The sequence below is a fragment of the Alexandromys fortis genome, unplaced genomic scaffold, assembly GCF_014885135.2.
Source record: "Alexandromys fortis isolate MF-2015 unplaced genomic scaffold, M_Fortis_MF-2015_v1.1 scaffold_71, whole genome shotgun sequence".
NCBI lineage: Eukaryota > Metazoa > Chordata > Mammalia > Rodentia > Cricetidae > Alexandromys > Alexandromys fortis.
Genome location: NW_026067954.1, coordinates 4,556,866 through 4,578,524, shown reverse-complemented (window position 1 = coordinate 4,578,524; position 21,659 = coordinate 4,556,866). Strand labels below are relative to the sequence as shown.

The window sequence follows — 21,659 nt, the reverse complement described above, 5'->3', positions numbered from 1 at the left end:
TTTATTTTATTAAGTTTATTAAATAGAAAAAAACCACTTTCCTGGACAGATGGTGGTGGCATAAGCCTTTAATCCCAGCACTCAGGAGGCAAAAACAGGTGGATCTCTGTGAGTTCAAGGCCACCCTGGGCTACACTAGGTGATCCAGAGAAACAGAGCCAGGTGGTGGTGGCTCACATCATTAATCCCAATACTTGGGAGTCACACACCTAAAGGCACTAGGAAGGTGGAGACAAGAAGGAATATGGTTGGGAGGCGAGAGGAATATAAAACGGAAGGACACAGGAGCTCAGGGCATTCAGTCTGAGGATTCATGGAGACAGAATTTTGCCTCCTTCAGTTTGAGAATCCAGTAGAGGTAAAAAGTCTCTCTAATGAATGGTTCCTTTACTTCTCTGACCTTTCAGTATTTACCTTAATTGACTCCAGGTTTTTATTAAGACCAATTAGAACTAGTGTTACAGGCATGTGCCACTCACTCACTCACTGTATTCAGCTTTCTGTTACAGTGTTTTATGTTTGTTTCTATTGTATATGCACACAACAGAACACTTGTAGAGGTCAGATGGTAACTTGAAAGGACCAATTCTCTCCATCGTGTGGATTATAGACATCAAACTTGTGTCTTAAGGTTTGGCGATAAGTGTCTTTGATCCACTGAGGCATATTGCTTTCCCTCTAACAATAATTTTCAAAATAAAAAGTTTAAAGAAGCAAGTTTTCATATAAAAATTTCAAGGATATGTATTTTTTGTGGTGTTGGACATTATTATTACATACATCTGTATGTGTTCATACACATACACACAAACAATCAGAAAACAACTTGGGCTAGTCAGACATCTATGTGGGTTCTAGGCATCTCGGTTCAGGTTATGAGGTTCCACAGCAAACACCTTTTACTCTCTGAGCCATCTCACTGTTGTCAAAGATCTGTTTTTAATAGCATTAATAATGGCAAAAAGGCCAATGAGTTTACAGAATTTAAACTGTTAAAAATAAATAAATGAAACAAAGTAAGATACCAAGTAGCCATCTTGGCCTGTCAACAATCAAACCATCCTAACCTCATTACCAGTCCTGTCTGAAGACTTCATCCTGAGTCACCAAGATATAGTGTACCACCTACATACACACAAAATAACAAATAAATAAACACCCTTTCCCATTTTAGAAAAATATGTATAAAAGGCTTTTTTTTTAGATCAATTCTTTTAATTATATGTACATGCTTGTGTGTGGGTATAAAGGTGTGCAGGTCACCTAGAGCTGTAGTGCAACTGCTGTGAGCCACCCTGATCTGGAAACTAAACTGCGTCTTCTGCAAGAGCAGTACTTACTATCACCCACTATGTCATCTCTTCAGCCTCTAACAGATAAACATGTGTTAGGAAGGCAGCTGAAAACTACATTAAACAAAAGTTAGAGCCTGGAACACTATCAAAACATGATAGAGACATTATGGCCTTAAGTCTATTCCCAATTCACACAAAAGCAATCTGAGTCCTTAAGACATAAAAAGAATATAGGAGGTAGTTCTAGCCACAGGAATTAAGAGGGCAGAAGAATTAAACAAAAGACACACAAATTTGAAAGAAAAAAGTTAGCCAGGTGCAGGGATAGATCTGTAATCTAAGTTCTTGAGAGGCTGAGGCAGTAAAACAGCATTCCAGTCTAGCCTGGGCTACACACTAAGACTCCAAAAGGCAAAGAAACAAAACAGTTGAGGATAAGCTCTATATTGGCTTTTAACATCCCTCCCTACTCAACACACACACACACACACACACACACACACACACACACACACAGCTCTTAAAAATTAGAAAAAAACTAAAGGACATTCAAATGATGTAACATTTTTACATTAAATTTCAGTTATGACTACAACAATTCTTTACTTGTACACTTAAATGTTCAGCAACAATACCTCAATTTTTTTAGTTCTAGTTTGTTCTAATTTAGTTCTAGTTTAGTTGTCTCATTTTGCCTTTGACACGGATCTTACTACGCAACGCTGGTTGGGCCACATTCTCAGCAACCCTCTTGTCTCAGTTTCCCAAGTACTGGGACTATAGGCATAAGAAACATGCCTGATTTTTTTTTGTATTTTTTTCAACATTTATCTACATTCACATGTGCCAATGCGGGCAAGGGCATATAAGTTAGAGCAATACCTCTGGTATAAGTCGTGTGTGTGTGTCTAAGATTTTCCGTCTCCATTTCCCATTTCCCTGTAGGAACACTGAGATTACAGAAGCATGTGTCATCAAGTCTAGATCTATATGAGTTCTAGGTATTCACACTCAGGTCCTCAAGCTTACTGCTTTTATACACCAGGGCATCTATCTCCCTAGTCCCTTGATTTTGGGGATGGGAGAGATTTTGTTTTTGCTTTTGAGATAAGGACTTACTATGTAATCCTGACAGGCCTCAAACCCAAAGATCTCTTGGGTTACTGAAGACCACAATGCGTGGCTATCAGCTCTCTTTAATATTTGTAGCATTTATTTATCTGTGAGAGCGTGCAAGCTGTGATACGCGTATGCCGGATCAGAGAACGTGTTCCAGGAATAGGTTCTCTCCTCTCTCACCCTGCGGGTCTTGGTAACTGAGTTCAGACCCTCAGACTGGGCAGCAACCCCATGAGCCATTATACCAACCCTCGGTATTATTTTTAAGGTATTAATAGAAAATCATTAATAAATAGTTCTTTAAAACATTGTTTAATTATAAAGTAATTTTTCTTAATACTTACCTAAACTTGTGGGCTTGATGAGAACATCAAGGACATCATAAAAAGGCAGGTTTTTTAACTGCACGTCAGGATGGACAGGAGGAATGGGAGGAGACGGCTGCTGCATCTCAAATGTGGGCTTAGTGTCCTGAAGCAGCACAGAACCAACAGGAGATGATGGGGAATGAGGTGTAATTGAAGTAGAAGGCAACGAGTGGATTCCAGCCACAGCCAAGTCAGGTTCTACTGGTGATGAACTACCATCCAAACTGAAAACTGATGATTTGATTGTGGATAAATCAGAAAGTCCTTCAAGTGTCCGTGGGTATCGGCGTCTATATAATTCTCGAATTTTAATCTGAACCGCAGGGCTGCAGCCACTCTTCAATAAATGCAACGCCCTCATCAGGAGGTCATGTTTGCGCCCACTTTTATTCCGTCCAGCAAAGCCTAGTAACACTTGTAACTCAGAAACCCTAAAACTAGAAACCATATTCTAAAAGGGAAGAAAAAAGAGAAAAAAAGGCAAGTCATCATCAAGTATATTTTTAAAATCCCATTAAATCATACTGTAAAATAAGATTTTTCCTGATAGTAATCAATATTTACCTATAGCACACCACTTAGAATACTAAAATTCAAAAAGTTATCTTCTCTTGAAACTTCCATTTGAGTTATGTCAAATCAGATTTTGTTTTTTCTCTTTATGTTGGAAACCTACTCTTGGTTTTAATAAACATCTTATTGTCAGACTATGCTCCAATATAAATCCCTATTTGCTTCTTCACTATAAATTCTTTAGCCAATGACAATGTTCTTTTTCAAAACAGAGACCTCATAATATAAAACAGTATTTGTACAAAATTGTTCACTAATTAAACAAACAAGCTGGATTTTTATGTAAGATAAAACTTTTAGTGTTGCTTAGTAAATCTACAAAATCCAGCTGTAAATGGTATCCAAAGCCAATGCACTTTTAACCCATATTCAAATATTAAGGAACAGACAAAATATTTTTTTAAAGAAACTTTAAAATATTAAGAATAAGCCAGCCGGGCGGTGGTGGCGCACGCCTTTAATCCCAGCACTCGGGAGGCAGAGGTAGGCGGATCTCTGTGAGTTCTAAGCCAGCCTGGTGTACAAAGGGAGTTCCAGGACAGGCTCCAAAAAGCTACAGAGAAACCCTGTCTCGGAAAAACCAGAAGAAGAAAAAAAAGAATAAGCCAGACTGATGACGCACACATTTAATCCTGGCACTTGGGAGGACGAAGTGCTGTGGAACAATGGTTTTCCACAGAAGCAAACATTTGTTTCTTGTACTGACTTAATAAAAGGCTGATTGGCCAGCAGCCAGGCAAGAAGTAGAGGCAGGGCAAGAAGAACAGCAGAATTCTGGGAAGAGGAAAGATTCAGTCTGCTGTTGTCACCCAGACACAGAGGAATCAAGATGAGAATGTCTCACTGATGAAAGGTATCAAGCCACATGGCTAACACAGACAAGAATTAAAGGCTAATATGAGTTATAAGAAGCCTGATCTAACAGGTCAACCAGTTTATAATTAATGTAGACCTCTCTGAGTTTCTTTGGGGCTTATTGGCTGTGGGACCAGGCAGGACAGAAATCTCAGTCAATAAAGCAGGCGGATCTCTGTGAGTTCAAGGCCAACCTGGTCTACAAAGTTAGTTCCAGGACAGTCAGGGCTACACAGAGAAATTCTGTCTCAAAATACAAAAATAAACAAAAAAAAATAAAACGTTAAGACTAAAAATCACATACATCCTATTTAACAGTCATCCTTCAAAAATGATTAAAAATTCCAACTTGGTATTCAAATGAGAATAAGATCTCTACCAAGTAAGGAGCAGAGTAGATAGAATTCTTAAAAATCAAGAGTAATCTCATATACTTACTGATTCATACTTGAGTGTAAAACAAACATAATAAGCAATTCCTGCTTTACATATCTCAACTATTCAGTCACTAAATCTAGTAACTACTCTAAAGCTCTGCTACCTTTTAGGTCTAGCTATGGAGTAATGCTCAGTCAAATCTAAACAAGAGGTAAAGCACAGAGGTGAGATTTACCTGTGGCACACATGAATCATCTTCAAGAGAAAGGAAGAGACCTGAAGCCACCCATCCAAAACCTACTCTCTGGAGACCCATGTCTCTCTGTGGCTTGGGGTCTTTCCTATCCTACCTCATCAGTTAGGCATGAGACAGCCTGGATTCCTTTCTTGCAAGACTAAAGCTCTTAACCCCAGGGGGAAGTACCAACTAAAAAGACTACAGGGATAAGAGCTTAGAAATAAGAATGTGGAATCACAGGACTCTGAATTGTACAAGATAGCATTTACATTGAAAATTCTGCCAAGACAATGGTGTAAGGGTCTAGGAGACCCAGTGGAAAACCTGGAACCTGAAGTCTACATACAGGTGACTCAGGACCCTGGATTCTTTTTTTTTTTTTTTTAAACAATACAAATGTTTAAAAATATGGAAAGCTTCATGAATTTGCGTGTCATCCTTGCGCAGGGGCCATGCTAATCTTCTCTGTATCGTTCCAATTTTAGTATATGTGCTGCCGAAGCGAGCACAGAACCCTGGATTCTCAGACATGGTTTGGTAATTAAGAGTACTGGCTGCTCTTCAGAGGATAAGGGTTCAATTCTCAGCACACACATCAAGCAGGTCACAGGAGATCTCTCTCTCTGCAGACACCTGCACTAATATACACATAGCTATTTACATATCTGTGTAGTTAAAAATAGGACTTTTTAAAAGATGCTATCTTTTTTAACTTGGTTTTAGCAGCAACTTTCATCCAGGTACTTTGGGAAGGGAGTGTAGTCAAGTCATCAGAGGCCTCAAGGGGTAAGGTTAGCCTGCTGTGATAGTAGCTCAAGAATGGATTTTTTTGGCTATTTTTCTTCACCAATGTTTGATGTGTGTATCTTTAGTATACTCTTTTAAGCTGATTTTTGTTAGCTTTTTATTCTTATTCTACACTACTTGCTCCCAAAGTCTAGCTTTTGGTATGTATTTAGCTTCTACTTGCTCTGAAAAAAGTAATTTCTCTACAGAAAAATATTTAATTTTGTTTGTTTTTTAAAGATGCACAGAACTAGGGATAACTCAATAGCAAGGCCCTTAAAGTCCTATTCACAAGACCCTGGTTTCAATCTGCAATACCAAAAAAAAAAAAAAGAGGCAGGCAGGTGGATCTCTGTGAATTCAAGGCCACCCTGGTCTACCAGGAGAGTTCCAGGGTTATATAGAGACCCTATCTCAAAAAACAAAAGCCACAAAATACAACAAATTACAAAGTTAAAACTAGAAATATAATCCTATAATCCAATCTAATCACATTTAGTTAAAAACAAGCTATAGAAAATTTTAAAGCTGTAGTGTATATGAAGACAAGTTAGACGCACCACATTAAAAAATATCCCATTAAGTAGGAAAATATTCTAGTTACCTGTAATCATCAATACACTGTTTTCTTGAAACTTTCCAAGTGTTAATTAAGTATGAGACAGAACTAACAAAAAGTCTGAAATTTAGGTAAATTCTAGTTGATTAGAAATTGATACACATACAAAGCACGAACACATAAAGTAAAAGTAAACCTTTACAAAACAACATACTAGATTACAAAATCTATAAAACCCACAGCTCTAGACATCTCTCTAAATGTTTATCTATAATTATAGAAAATAGTTCAAGAAACAAATGGTATCAAAATCAACCCAAAAGCAGAGGAATTGAAGGATAAAGCAAAAACAATTAACTAGAAGACAAAATGAAGTCAAATCCAAGAACAAAAAAGTAAACAAATGCATATTATTATGAATAATAAAAAGGCCAAGCATGGTGACACATTCCTTTAAATCCCAGCACTCCAGATGCTGAAGCTGAAGATCTCTGTGAGTTCAAGGTCTTCTTATCTAGTTCTACCACAGCAAGAAATACATAAGAGACCCTATATCAAAAACAAAGTGATGATAGTCATGATGATGATGATAAAAGAAACTGAGCATGGTGATACATACCCGCTATCCTTGTAATATAGAGATTGAGGCAGGAGGACAGCAAATTTGAAAGTAGTGTGGGCTATGAAAGCTACTCTTCCTTAAAGAAAAAAGAACATGCAACAAGAACTTTTCAAGCATTCATGCCTAATACTCCAACATTGAGAAAGTTGAAGCAAGAGTATAATCTCAAGATCCAAGGTAACAGGGTGAGCTACACACACACACACACACCACATAGAACAGAGTCAAGCTGGAGATAGAGTAATTGCTTACATGTACACTGTCTGAAGGAGGGAAAAAGGGATAAAAGTACTTTACTAGAAAAATGTAAAAATATGTCATCTGAGTCACTAAGAGGTAGTGATATTTTGTCTCCCACCTCCATCTATAACATACACAGACCAGGCAGTTTAGTGAGTAAATCCTGCCAAACCTCCAAGGAAAAGAAGAAATCCTATTTCCTGGACTAGTCAAGAAACTGTAAAGTTAATATTAAACACATTTTAGCACACACAGTAATCGTCTCATTCTTACAGGGGAACTGATGTATAGCAGAGACTCTCTATTTTAAATAAATAAACATGGGCCAGGCATTGGTGGCGCAAGTCTTTAATCCCAGCACTTTGGAGGCAGAAGCAGGAGGATCTTCGTGAGTTTGAGGTCAGCCTGGCCTACAAAGAGAGTTCCAGGACAGCCAGAGCTGATAAACAGAGTAACCCTGTCTTGTAGAAGGAAGGAAGGGAGGGAAATGGAAAAGATGCTGAACTATGTAAAATATTGATAAAACTTCACCAAGTGGGGGTTATGTGTGACACGACCTTTTCTGTCTTTCATGAGAGACAGAAACAGGTGTCTCTCATCCCAGATAGGGATGTACAAATACCACCAAAGTAGAATTTGGTGAATCAATGAGCTTTATTGGTTACCTACACAAGTGTGGGTTAGGTGTTGCATGAGGGGAAGAAATGATTCAAAGACAGCTGTATCATCAAGGCCCCTACTAACATGGATGACAGCTCACAAAAGCTGGGAAGCCTGGAGCACACTGCACAGCCTGTAGGCAGCTCAACAGGTTAAGAGTGTCCTTTCTCGTCTAAACCTCTTCCAGGCAGATGGTCTCATCTCAGTCTGCTTAGCAGCTCAGTTTCCTTTCCTCTAAGATTTCCTCTCAGATTTTCCTTTCCTCTCAGATTTTATGTTTACTCTGGCAGGGAGAGACTTGGTGAATCTGGTCAGTTTCAGGAACATCCTGAAGCTCTTTTGGGTCCTATACCTTTCTACTTAAGGAGCTCCGATGCAGAATGGAATGTTTCAATCCCGGGAAAATAGACAACAGAGATGTAGATGGTTCAACCGAACTTTCAGGTAAAAGTCTGACAAAACAGTAGACTCACAAACAACTTTTTCGTTTTCCAAGATGAATCACAACAATCTACTTGCTATGGTTTTAATTAAGTGCCATCCAAAGCCACATATTCTGCCTTTTCCTGCGGCTGGTCATGAACTGGGTCCTGCTGGGCTTATTTGTCCATGCTTGGAGGGAAGCAGGAGGATTAAGAAATGGCAGGTAGAAAATGATAAACATACAAAAGAAAAAAGAAAGAACAGGATAAGAGTCTGGAGGGGAACCCAGTGAATACCCCAGTCCAAAGAGGAGGGAGAAAACAAAAGACTTCTTCACCAAGAAGCAATGAACAAAATAATCACCTTCTCAAATACCCAAAGCAACAAGTAATCACACCCTAGATCAAAATGTCCTGTTAGTAGCCACGCCCTGGGTCAAAATTCTAGTCAATAACCTTGAAGAAGCAAGACCAGGCCTGACCTCTCTGACCTTGGGGAAGGAATCCTTGTCTGTGGGCTCCAACAACAGTGATTGAAAGCTTAGTCACCAGCCAAGTTGGTACCAGAAGATGGTAATTAAGCCTTTAACAAGTGGAGGGTTGGTGAAAGGTTGGGATTGAGGCCACTTTCTTTCCTGCTGCCATGATGTAAACAGCTCAGCTTATACACATTCCCTGAAATGATGTTCTTCCTCACCACAAGACATAAAGAAGGTATCAAGGAACCACTGACAGAAATCTCTGAAACCCTGAGCTAAAATAAATCTCAGGTTGATTACCTCCACTATGGGTATGACATATAAAATGACATTCTTTCAAATAATTAAAAATGATTATAGTTGATAATTGCTTAAACTGAGTAATAAGAACAGACACTTTGCAGTCTTTGAAAATGAGGAATGTTTCCTGGTGTGATTAAGCATGTCAAAGTTGGGACAAGACACACTTTAGTTTCTAAACTTTTGTTCAAATAAATAAAAATATTTATATATTTTAAGATGGGGTAAAAAAAAGTTTAAGCCAAATATCAATTCATATAAAAGGAATCCAGGCTCTTTGGAGAAAATGGTTCATTATAGGTACTACAGGTTTGGGTTTAAAACTATACAAAATGAATTTACAATATTTTACAACATTTTATAATACTAGAAAACAAAAAATTATATAAAACTGAGGAGATATTATTAGGACACAGAGGAAAAAAAAGAAAAGAAAAGCAACCTAAGTGGTCTCAGCCAGAATGATGTAATCTGAGAATTGGAAAAGAGTAATTACACTGGGTTAAAACATTAAATATACAATAAAATTTGCTCATAATGATGCTTAAAAACCTCACTGATTTCCTTTAGATGACATGAGAAATCAAATTATTATTCTAAAGCTTATGAAAACCATTTAAAAAATTTACTGATTGCCGGGCGATGGTGGCGCATGCCTTTAATCCCAGCACTCGGGAGGCAGAGGCAGGCGGATCTCTGTGAGTTCGAGACCAGCCTGGTCTACAGAGCTAGTTCCAGGACAGGCTCCAAAGCCACAGAGAAACCCTGTCTTGGAAAAACAAACAAAAAATAATTTACTGATTTAAGAACGAAAGCCAACCCTGTCTCGAAAAAACTAAAAAGAACGAAAGCCACAAGACTTAGATAAATGACAGAAAAGCATCTGATAAAATTTTATTTATTCATGATATAAAAAACTTTCTTAATTAGGTAATGAAAACCTTGTCAACTGTCAACATGATAAATGACATGAGAAATCAATAGCAAATATCCTATTAAAGATGAAACACTGAATCATAAATCTAAGGCCCATAAAATGAATATTATTTTGTCATTAAACATTATTCCATATGTAGGACCAAGCCACAACAAGCTCAATAGAGGTCTGAGTCTCAGTAGTTTATCCTAAGGCAATACCTGGTTCCAAGTAAGACCACAAACTGAGCCTACCCAAGCATCAGGCTGGAAAAGACCATCCAAAGGAAATTCCTAACATTTCAATTGTTGTAGATAGGATCACCTGCCAGCATATACCCATCGCTTTTCACCAGGACACCCCAAGACAAATTTCAATCAGGATTGAACCAGTCACCCCACACACTGCTAATATAATTTTTCTGGGTTTTGCCTTTAAATAGTGTCCTCTAGAAGGGCAGGATACCTCCTCTAGCTGCTGTGCTGATGAAGTCCCTGCCAACTTGTAACACACACTATAAACCTTGCTTTTGCATTTCAGTGAGTCGGTCTCCCAGGTGGTCTTTTTGGGGTCCCCACAGACTGGGCATAACACATATATTCTAGGTAACATAACTAAGCAATAAAGTCTTTAAAGTGGGAGCTGGAAATGTAGCTCAGGTAGTAGAATGTTTGCTTAGCATGTATGATGCCCAAGATTCCATCCCCAGCACTGTATTAACTAGGCATGGTAGCACATCTGTAATCTTAGCACTTGGAAAACTTCATGATACCACATCTGTAATCTTAGCACTTGGAAAACTTAAGGCTATAAGACTCCCTCACAAATACAATCAAAAATTTTAAGAGAATAATAGTAACTAAAATACAGCAATATGTAGGGAAAAAATTATGGACATACCATGTGGGATTGCTAGGGAGGCAAGGCGGGGTTCAAGAAATTAACATAGGGGGCTGGAGAGATGGCTCAAAGGTTAAGAGCATTGGCTGCTCTTCCAGGTCCTGAGTTCAATTCCTAGCAACCACTTGATAGCTCACAGCCATTTATAATGAGATCTGGTGCCCTTTTCTGGCATGCAGGCATACACGTAGGCAGAGCACTGCATACATAATAAATAAATCTTCAAAAATAAGGAAATTAACATAGTATTGCATTTTAACAGCTAAAAAAAAGTCATGTGAACACAATCAACACAGAGAATTATTAACAAATTCATGATTTTATAAAGGAGAAGGAGTGTTCTCAAATGGGTGTGTGGTGCATGACTGTAATCATGGTGCTGGAGGCTGAAGATGAGTCAGCAAGACTGTCACAAGTTCAAAACCAACCTAAAATACATAGTCTGTATCCAGGGCGCACGCCTTTAATCCCAGCACTCGGGAGGCTGAGGCAAGTGGATCTCTGTGAGTTCCAGTCCAGCCTGGTCTACAAGAGCTAGTTCCAGGACAGGCACCAAAAACTACAGAGAAACACTGTCTCAAAAAAAAAAATAAATAAATAAAATTAAAAAAAAAAACTTCATCATAAAAATAGGAATAGAAGGAAAGTACTCATTTGAAAAATAGTAGTTTATACAAATAGCGGGTGTAATGGTCTGTCCTGTCCCCTTAAGAGACAAGACCCACCCACTCCCTTCTTTTTCCACTGATGCAGCAGATCTTCCTTCTGCTTCCAACCTGAGTTCCTCCTTTCTGTCTCTCCAGAAGAGGCAGCTTCTGCCTCTTCTTTCTCCCCTTCCCCCTTCTCTCTCTCTCTCTCTCTCTCTCTCTCTCTCTCTCTCTCTCTCTCTCTTTCCTCTCTTCTCCCTTCTCCCCTTTCCCCTTTCCCCTTTTCCCCCTTTCCCTTTCCCCTCCATAACCCACTAAATAAATGCCCACTTTCTCTGCATGGTGTGCCTAATAGGTCTCTGTCTCTCACCCATTACATGGCTCCCAGCCTGGGACCAGCTGCCTTTGTGGCCCACTGTGGTCTCGTGCCTGCTGCCCACTGCTGCCACTCAGGGACATGTGCCATTTTATTCTTACAGTAACAGTGGGGAACTCAGACTTTACTAATTGGTAAAGTGAACATTTTCCCCAAATATTAGAAATGAGGCAAGGGTAGTTAGAATGATAACCCCTGGAGGTTTAAACCTTTGAATGTTTAGTTGAAGTCTCTGGAAGGATTAGGAGGTATGCTGTTGGAAGTGTATCGTGGTGGTGGACCTTGAGGTTCCAAAAGCCCAGGCCAGGCCTTCAGTCTCTCTCTGCCTGCTGCCTGTGGATCAAGATACAAAGCTTTCGGCTACTTCTCTAGAACCATGCCTGCTTTCCGCCATAATAATGGACCCCACCTGTTGAAATAGGAGCGGCGGGGCTGCGTCCCCAGCACCCCGGCCTGCTAGCTTATGCCCAAAATAACAACACACAAGCTGTATTCATTTAAAGACTGCTTGGCCCATTTCTATCTAGCCTCTTCTAGGCTAATTCTCGCACCTGGACTAGCCCATTTCTAATCATCTGTGTAAGCACCCCAAGGTGTGCTTACCAGGAAGATTCTAGCCTACGTCCATCCTGAGTCGGAGTTTCATCGCGTGTATCTGGGAGAGCAAAGCAGGGCCTCTGCTCCAGAGAGCAGAGCTGTCGAGTCTCTCCGAGAGCAGAGCAGAGTCTGAGCTCACTTCCTCTTCCTCCCAGCATCCTATTCTGTTTACTCCTCCCACCTATGTTTTAACCTATCAGGGCCAAGGAGTTTCTTTATTGCTTAACCAATGAAATCAACAGATTGATATATGACACTCCCACATCACCCACCCACTTTGTAACCAAGACCAGGTCTTGGTCATGGTGTCTCTCACAGCAACAAAAGAGTAAATAAGAAAACAAAAAACTGGAAGAGCTACCCTAATTTTTTTTTTTAAAGAAAAGAGGGCTAGGGATGTAGCTCAGAGGTAGAGTGTTTTACCAGTACATACAAGACATTCAATAAATCCTCAGCACCAAACCACAAACAAATGGCGAGGAAATCAATCTATTCCAGTTTACAACATAGTTTCAGTAATCAAGATGCAAGATTGAGTTGTGAAACCCCAAACAGAAAGAAACACAAACAAGCCTAAGTTATTTTTGACAAGTGTAAAAACAACCTAATGAATGGCATTAAAGCAACTGGACACCCATAGATAGCTTCAAATAGATCACTTCTGTATTTATTTGCAAGAACAAAACCAAATGACTTGTTCCTTGGGGGGTGGGGAAGGGAGGAATCTTCAGTATCTAAGTCAGTATGACAGTAAAAAGCAAGACACATAAAAAGTGACATGCTTGACTTCACCAAAATTAAAACTTATGTTTCTCAAAAGGCCCCTGTATAACAAAGAAAAGGCAGTTATCGGGCATGGATAAAATATGTGCAAGCTACATATCTAATAAGGGACTGGAATCTAGAATATATGTAGAACCATTATCATTCAAAAGGGGAAAAAAAGGGAGGAAACAATCCAATTAGAAAAACTTCAAAAGAAATGGAAAGACACTTCAATAATAAGACCATATAGGCAAACAGGCACATAAAAGTTAACATAATTAGCCATCAGGGAAATGCAAATTAAAATCTCACTAGCACATCACTTAGATACCTACCAGAATGGCTAAAATGAAAAAGTATTAACACCAAATGCTGGCAAGAAGGCAGAGAACAACAAAAATAAATAAATAAATAAAGAAAGAAAGAAAGAAAGAAAGAAAGAAAGAAAGAAAGAAAGAAAGAAAGAAAGAAAGAAGGCAGAGAACCTGGATCAATCCATACATTGTTGGTAGGGATATAAAATGGTACAGCAACTCTAGAATACAGTTTAGCAAGTTCTTTAAAAAAAAAAAAAAAACCTACACATACTATAGCCATAGACCCATCAATTATAATCTTAGGAAGAAAAGTGAAAATTTATGCAAGTACACAGATGAATTATGATTAAATCTTTATAAAACTTTCATTCATAACTATTAACCCAGATGCCCTTTAACAAATGACTAAAACATTGCAAAAAATACATACCCACAACTACTCCTTACTTAAAAATAAAAAAGAATGAATCATTTTTTGTATATTATGGACCAGATGACACCCAGAGAATTAATTATGAAAGAGCAACACTGGTGAGATATGCCATGGAAAAGCTGCCACACATGAATGACTCAGAAGGTGGAGGAGACAGACTCCACAGAGCAGGCTGTCTAGCATACTGGCAAAATCTGAGTTTCAGTTGAGATCCTGCCTCAATAAGATTGAAAGAATTGAGAATGATTCCTGACACTAGTCTTGGGCTTCCATATACATACAAATGCATGGACACAACGCATCTACATAAAGAAACAAGCTGGGGAAAGGAAGGGCAGAACCTAATAAGCAATTTATGATGCATAATTATATAACATTTTATATTTTTTTATGACTGGTGGTGGTAGGCAGAACAACATGGTAACAAAATCCAGGTACTTGCTTAAGAGCAACAGTCACCCTTAATCACCTCTCCAGACTGCATGTAATGTTAAAAATAAAATGAACCCAGAAATGAAGAACTGATTGGTAGGTCTCTGAAATTAAGGTTTAGGAGTTAATTGAGTAGGAGAGAACTAAGTGTGGCTATAACATACTAGGTAAGGCATCACCGTCTTGGATTTTTTTTTTAATGTTTTGGGTTTTTTGTTTTGTTTTGTAAGATAGGGTTTCTCTGTACAACAGCTATGATTGTCCTGGAACTCACTTTTTAGACCAGGCTAGACTTGAACTCAAATAGATCCACCTGACTCTGCCTCCTGAGTGCTGGGATTAAAGGTGTGCACCAGCCTGTGAGGTATCTTTGTAATGACTAAAAGAACACCTCACCCTAATAACTGGTTTATAAATTGTGCCTATGCCAACTGTAATGCAAACTGTTACCAATGAGTATATTGCATGAAGATTACATGGTTCTGGGAATACAGCTCAGTAGGTAGAGTCACAGCAGGTTTGAAGCCAGCCTAGGATTCATTAGACCCTGTCTCCAAGAAAATACATAAACTAGGCAGTGGTATCAAAGAACTTTAATCCCAACACTCAGGAGGCAGAGGTGGCCTTGTCAAAAAAAAAAAAAAAAAATCCCTGAGGGTAGGGCAATAGAGACTGTCTATTTTAATTTCTGTATTCCTGTGGAAGAAGAGAACAGAGTACATACACCAAAAACACTGCAGTATATACACACACTCATAAAGTTTTTGTAAAATGTAGTGGCATTATTAGAAGGTACAAGTCAGCCACTGGGGTGGGAGTCTTTGAGAGTTCTTATGCTCAGGATACTGCCCAGTGAGTCAGTAGACTTACGGATGGATGCCTACAAGATGTAGGACTCTCAGCTACTCCTCCAGCACCGCATCTACCTAGAAGCTGCCATGCTTCCACTATGAAGATAATAGACTGAACCTCTCAAAATGCAAGCAAGCTACCTCAATTAAATATTTTCCTTAGCAACAACAAAAAGGCTACTCAGAAGAGTTACTGTGGTCAGTGTCTCTTCATAGTAATAAAAACCCTAAGACAGAAGTTAGTACCAGGAGCGGGGTATTGCACCAATAGGCCTGACCATGTGTGTGTTTGAAGGAATTTGACTTTGGTACTTTGGGATTGAAAGTAGTAGAAGGCTTTATGCCATCATAGTAGAAGTACGGAAGACAGTGAGTGGTGTTAGTGGTGTTAGAAGTTATTTGAACTGTCAGGAGCTCATTCAAGAGATTTCAGAGAAGAATTTTAGTATGTTGTCTAGAGATCATTCTTGTGATATTTTGGTGAGGTACGTGGCTGCCTTTAGACCTTGTCAGAAAAATCAGTCTGAGGCTAAAGTGAAGGATTTTGAATTCCCTTGGCAGAAGAAATCTCAAGACAGCCTAATACAGACTCTATCATGTGGATATTAGTGGTAAATCTAATGAAGTTTTGTAATGAAAAAGAGCAAGCTGTGCAGGATAAAAAAGCAAAATTGAGGACAAAAGGAGCATGAAAAGTGGAATGGAACTAAGTCCGGTGTTCAGGGAGATAAACAGATTAAGAAATGAAATAAAGGGAGTGATGACCTCAAGGCAAGATTCCACCCAGCTAAATTTCCAATTTGTGAAAAGAAAAGGAAAGTTTAGATTTGGTGGTGCACACCTTTAATCCCAGCACTGAGAAGGCAGAGGCTAGTGGATGAGTTTGAGGCCAGCCTGGTCCAAGTTCAAAAACAGTCAAGCTAAGGCACTGAAAGCTGGTGAAGATGTAGTTTAACAAGAGGCCCATATTCCAACCACAGTAAGGTACAAAACTTGGCAGCTTTGACCCCTTGGTCATGACTTTAGAGTTAAGAAGGAAAGAAACCGGTTATGGAATTTAAAAGAAACAAGCTATGGAACTGAGAAGAAACAGGTTATGGAGTTTGCTTCCATTCCTAAAGAAAGCCGCTGAGGCCAGGCATGTGTTTGGGGTGTTCCTGAATGGAGGAACACCTAGTAGAGAAGGCATTGTGTGAAGTTATGAAGTTGCAGCCTTGGAGAACCCAATATGTCAAAAATGCCAATCATGAGATACCAGCCCAAGAGAAAGAAGTGTATTGCAGTCAACAAAGCAAATTGATGTTAGATATTTGAAGACCATTTCAACATCAGACATGAAGATATAGTTTGGAGCTTGTCCAGCTGGTTTTTGGTCTTGCGTTTGTCCAGTATTTCCTTGCTGTGCTACCTATTATGTTTTGAAATGGTAATAAATATCCTATGTCATTATATGTTGGTGATCTGCTTTTGCTTTTACTTTTTACAGGGGATTATAGTTAAGATACTGTCTTGCATCTCAGAAGAAACTTTGGACTTTGAAACAAGTTTGAGCCTGTTGTAGACTGTGGGGACTTCTGAAGTTGGTCTGAATGCATTTTTTTGGTTGTTTTGTTGTTGTTGTTTTATTGATATGGCTATAAACGTTTAGGGGCCAGGGAGTGGGATGTGGTGGTTTGAAAGAAAATGGCCCACAAAGGGAATGGCACTATTAAGAAGTGTGGCCTTGTTGAAGGAAGCCTGTCATTGTGGAGGTGGGCTTTGAGGTCTCTTTTGCTCAAGTTTCCCTCAATGTGATTTACAGTTGGCTTCTGTTGCATGCAAGATGTAGGACCCTCACTATTTCTGCAGCGCCACATCTGCTTGCATGCCTCCATGCTCCCCACTATGGTGATGATGGACTGAACCTCTTAAATTATAAGGAAGCCACTCCAATTAAATGTTTTCCTTATAAGAGTTGCTGAGGTCATGGTGTCTCTTCAAAGCAATAAAAACCCTAAGGCACTGACCTAAAGAAAAACACTCAGCAGAATAGATTCAAGCTCTAATGTGATCAGTGGTAGTGGCACAAACCTTTAATACCAGCACTCAGAGGAGACAAGAGGATCTCTGAGTTCAAGGCCAGCCTGGTCCTCAGAGCTAGTTCCTGGACAGCTGCAGCTACGGCAGCTGCGGCTATTACAGAGAAACACTGCCTCCAAAAGGAGAAGAGAAGAGGAGAAGAGAAGAGAGAAGAGGGGAGGGGAGGGGAGGGGAGGGGAGGGGAGAAGAGAAGAGAAGAGAAGAGAAGAGAAGAGAAGAGAAGAGACAAAACTGAGGGCTGAAAACAAAAAATAGAAACAAAGAGAATACAAAGAATCAATGAAGCAAAGTGTTGGTTCTTTGAGAAAATTAACAAGATAGACAACTCTTAACCAAACTAACTCAAAAGAGGGAGAGAGAATATCAAAATTAACAAAATCAGAAATAAAATGGAGGATATAACAAAAGACACTGAGGAAATCTAAAAAACCATTCTTCAAAAACCTATACTCCAGACAGTGGTAATCCACGCCTTTAATCCCAGCACTCAGAAGGGAAGATCTCTGAGTTCAAGGCCAATTTGTCCAAGTTCCAGGACAGCCAGGAAACCCTGTCTTGAAAAACAGGAATTTCCGGATGTGTCCTGTAACCTCATGAAGAAATGGAAAAATTAAAGGACTTCAAAGCAAAAAAAAAAAAAAAAAAAAAAAGCCCAGGGCCAAACAGTTTTAGCACAGAACTCTATCAGACTTTCAAAGAAGAGAGAGCTAATACCTGTTGTGCATATACCACGAGAACCCCAAACAAGAATACCAAACGCTTGGGCCACTGTCCAACACTCCAGCACAATTGGTGGAAGAAAACAGCCCTGAGCATTTATAGATTAGGGTTTATATAGGGAAAAACCACAAGGGAAAATCACAAGTGGGTCACAGCCTTCCTTGTCAGAGGGTCTTGGGGTAGCTGACATTTAACCTGACCGGTTACAATGAGGGGAAGTACAGAACTAAAGAGTAGTTAAAAATACATCAGGCATTGTTGAGCTGTCATTAGCCGTGTGATTAGTGGTCATCAATCATACCCTCATCTGTCATACCCAGGTGGTTCGACTTGTTTTAAGAACTTGGGTGAACTTGGGATCTTGGAGAGTGTATAGAAGAGGTGGTCTTCATTTAGTTCAAATTTGACCCTCCCATACCAATACTCCTCAAATTATTCCACACAACAGAAACAGAAGGAACATTGCCAGATTCACTTTATGAGACCACAGTAATCCTGATACCTAAACCACATAAAGATTCAACAAAGAGGATCATAGACCAGTTTCCCTCATGAACACTGATGCAAAATAATAAAATACTGGCAAAGTGAATCCAACAACACATCAAAGAATTCATCCACCATGATCAAGTGGGCTTCATCCTGAAGATGTAGGGATAGTTCAACACAGGAAAATCTGTCAATATAATCCACCATATAAACACACTTAGATGCCGAAAAAGCTTTTGACAAAACTAAACACCCCTTCATGATGTAAGTCTTGGAAAGAGTAAAGAACATACCTCAACATAATAAAAGCAACTTTCAACAAGCCTATAGCCAACATCAAATTAAATGGAGAGAAAATCAAATCAACCCATTAAAAGCAGAAACAAGACAAGGCTGTCCACTCTCTCCATATCTATTCAGTACTTAAAGTTCTAGTTAGAGCAATGAGAGAACTAAAGATCATGGGAATACAAAACAGAAAGAAGTCAAAATATTGTTATCTGCAAATGATATGACAGTATACATAAACACCCCCAAAAATTCTATGAGGGAACTCCAATAGCTGATAAAAAACTTTCAGCAAACTGGCTGGATACAAGATTAACTCAAAAAACAAGGTATCAGTAGCCCTTCTATATACAAATGACAAATGAACTGAGAAAGAAATTAGGGAAACAACCTTCACAATAGCCACAAACAATGTAAAATATCTTGGGTTAACTCAAAACCAAGCAAGTGAAAGATTTGTAAGATTAAAAGCTTCAAGTCTCTGAAGAAAGTAATCAAAGACATCAGTAGACAGAAAGATTTTCCATGCTCACGAATGGGTAGAATCAACATAGTAAAAATGGCCATCCTACCAAAAGCAATCTATAGACTCCACTTAATCCCCAATAAAATTCCAACACAATTCTCTTCTTAGAAATTTATTTAACTTTATTTCATGTACACTGGTATGAAGGTGTTAGATCTCCTGCAACTGGAGTTACAGACAGTTGTGAGCTGCCATGTGGGTGCTGGGAATCGAACTCGAGTCTTCTGGAAGCGAAAGCAGCCAGTGCTTTTAACCGCTGAGCCATCTCTCCAGCGCCCCACCCCTCAACACAATTCTTTATAGACCTGGAAAGGATAATACTTACTTAACTTCATATGGAAAAACAAGAAACCCAGGATAACTAAAACAATCATGAATAATAAAAAGAACTTCTGGAGGTATCACTATCCCTGAATTCAAGCTACACTACGAAGCTATAGTAATAAAAACTGCATAGTATTGGAATAAAAACAGGCACACTGATCAATGGAATCAAATCAAAAGCCCATTGCATATCACCATAGAACCTTCATCTGGTGATGGATGGAGATAGAGACAGAGACCCACACTGGAGCACTGGACTGAGCTCCCAAGGTCCCAATGAGGAGCGGATGGAGGGAGAACACGAGCAAGGATGTCAGGACCATGAGGGGTGCACCCACCCACTGAGACAGTGGGGCTGATCTATTGGGAGCTCACCAAGGCCAGCTGGACTGTGACTGAAAAAGCATGGGATAAAACCGGACTCTCTGATCATGGCGAACAATGAGGGCTGATCAGAAGGAAAATGGCACGGGGTTTTGATCCTACTTCATGTTCCAGCTTGGTGGGAGCCTAGCCAGTTTGGATGTTCACCTTCCTAGACATGGACGGAGGGGGGAGGACCTTGGACTTTTCACAGGGCAGGGAACCCTGACTGCTCTTTGGACTGGAAAGGGAGGGGAAGAGGAGTGGGGGGAGGAGGAGAAGGATAGGAGGAGGGGGAGAGAAATGGGAGGCTGGGAGGAGGCGGAAACTTTTTTTTTTCCTTTTCTCAATTAAAAAAATAAATTTAAAAAAAAATAAATAAAAATAAAAAAAATAAATCAAAAGCCCAAACATAAATTCATAGATCAATGGACACCTAATTTTAGATAAAGGAGCCAGAAAGACACTATGGAGGGGAAAAAAGCAACTTCAATAAATGGTGCTGGTCAAACTGGTTATCTGCATATAGAAGAGTAAAAATAGATCCATATCTATCGCCCTGGATAAAACCCAAGTCCAAGTAGATCAAAGACCTCAACATAAAACCAGATACACAGAACCTTAGAGAAGAGAAAGGGGGGAATATCCTTGAAAGCATTGGCACAGGAAGCAATTTCCTGAACAGAACACTGATAGCACAGGCACTAAGATCAACAACCAGTAAGTGGGACATCATGATACTGAAACGCTCTGGAAAGCAAAGGATGCCATCAAGAGGACCAAACAGCAACCTACAGAATAGAAAAAGATTTTCACCAACTCCACATCAGATAGAGGGTTAATATCCAAAATATATATAAAGAAACTAGATTATCAAGAAAACAAATAATCCAATTTTTAAAATGGGTACTGGGGCTGTAGCAATGCTGCAACAGTTAAGAGCACTGTCTGCTCTCTTCCAGAGGACCCCAGTTCATTTCCCAGCACTCATATGGCAGCTCACAACCATCTAAAACTTCAGTCTTGGGGATCCAGCATCTTTACATAGACATATATGCAGGCAAAACACCAACAAAGATAAAATAAAAATAATTTTTAAATGGGATACAAATCTAAACAGAATTCTCAATAAAGGAAACCAAAATGTCTGAGAAACAAAGAAATGCTTGACATCCTTAGCCATCAGGGAAATGCAAATCAAAACTGCTTTGAAATTCCATATTACACTTGTCAAAATGGCTAAGATCAATAACAAAAGTGACAGCTCATGCTGGCAAGAATGTGGAGCAAGGGTGAACACTCATTCATTCCTGGTATGAGTGCAAAATCATACAACTACTATGGAAATCAATATGGCATTTTCTCAGAAAACTGGAACTCAATCTTCCTCAAGACCAAGTTATACCACTCCTGGACATATACCCAAAGGATGATACATCCTACCACAAAGACATGTTCATAGCAGCTTTATTCATGAGAGCCAGAAAATGGGAACAACCTGGATATCTCTCAACCGAAAAATGAACAAAGAAAATGTGGTACATTTATACAATGGAGTATCATTCAGCTTTTTAAAAACAAATATGGTGCCGGGCGATGGTGGCGCACGCCTTTAATCCCAGCACTCGGGAGGCAGAGGTAGGCGGATCTCTGTGAGTTCGAGACCAGCCTGGTCTACAGAGCTAGTTCCAGGCTCCAAAACCACAGAGAAACCCTGTCTCGAAAAACCAAAAAAAAAAAAA

The 21,659-nt window shown here is 39.4% G+C and overlaps 1 protein-coding gene and 1 non-coding gene across 7 annotated transcripts in view; both read right to left on the bottom strand.

Moving 5' to 3' along the window:
* The window catches only part of Pias2 (protein inhibitor of activated STAT 2), an 88,563-nt gene that overhangs the window by 45,524 nt on the left and 21,380 nt on the right, over window positions 1–21,659 (bottom strand). For all 6 annotated transcript variants that reach the window (XM_050151571.1, XM_050151576.1, XM_050151575.1 and 3 more), the window contains one exon: window positions 2,759–3,233. In XM_050151571.1, the coding sequence (XP_050007528.1) occupies window positions 2,759–3,233 (475 nt within the window). The remainder of the gene's footprint in view (window positions 1–2,758; window positions 3,234–21,659) is intronic.
* On the bottom strand, window positions 5,229–5,335 carry LOC126507393 (U6 spliceosomal RNA). The gene has a single exon (XR_007593517.1). It is a non-coding gene; the product is annotated as a U6 spliceosomal RNA (small nuclear RNA).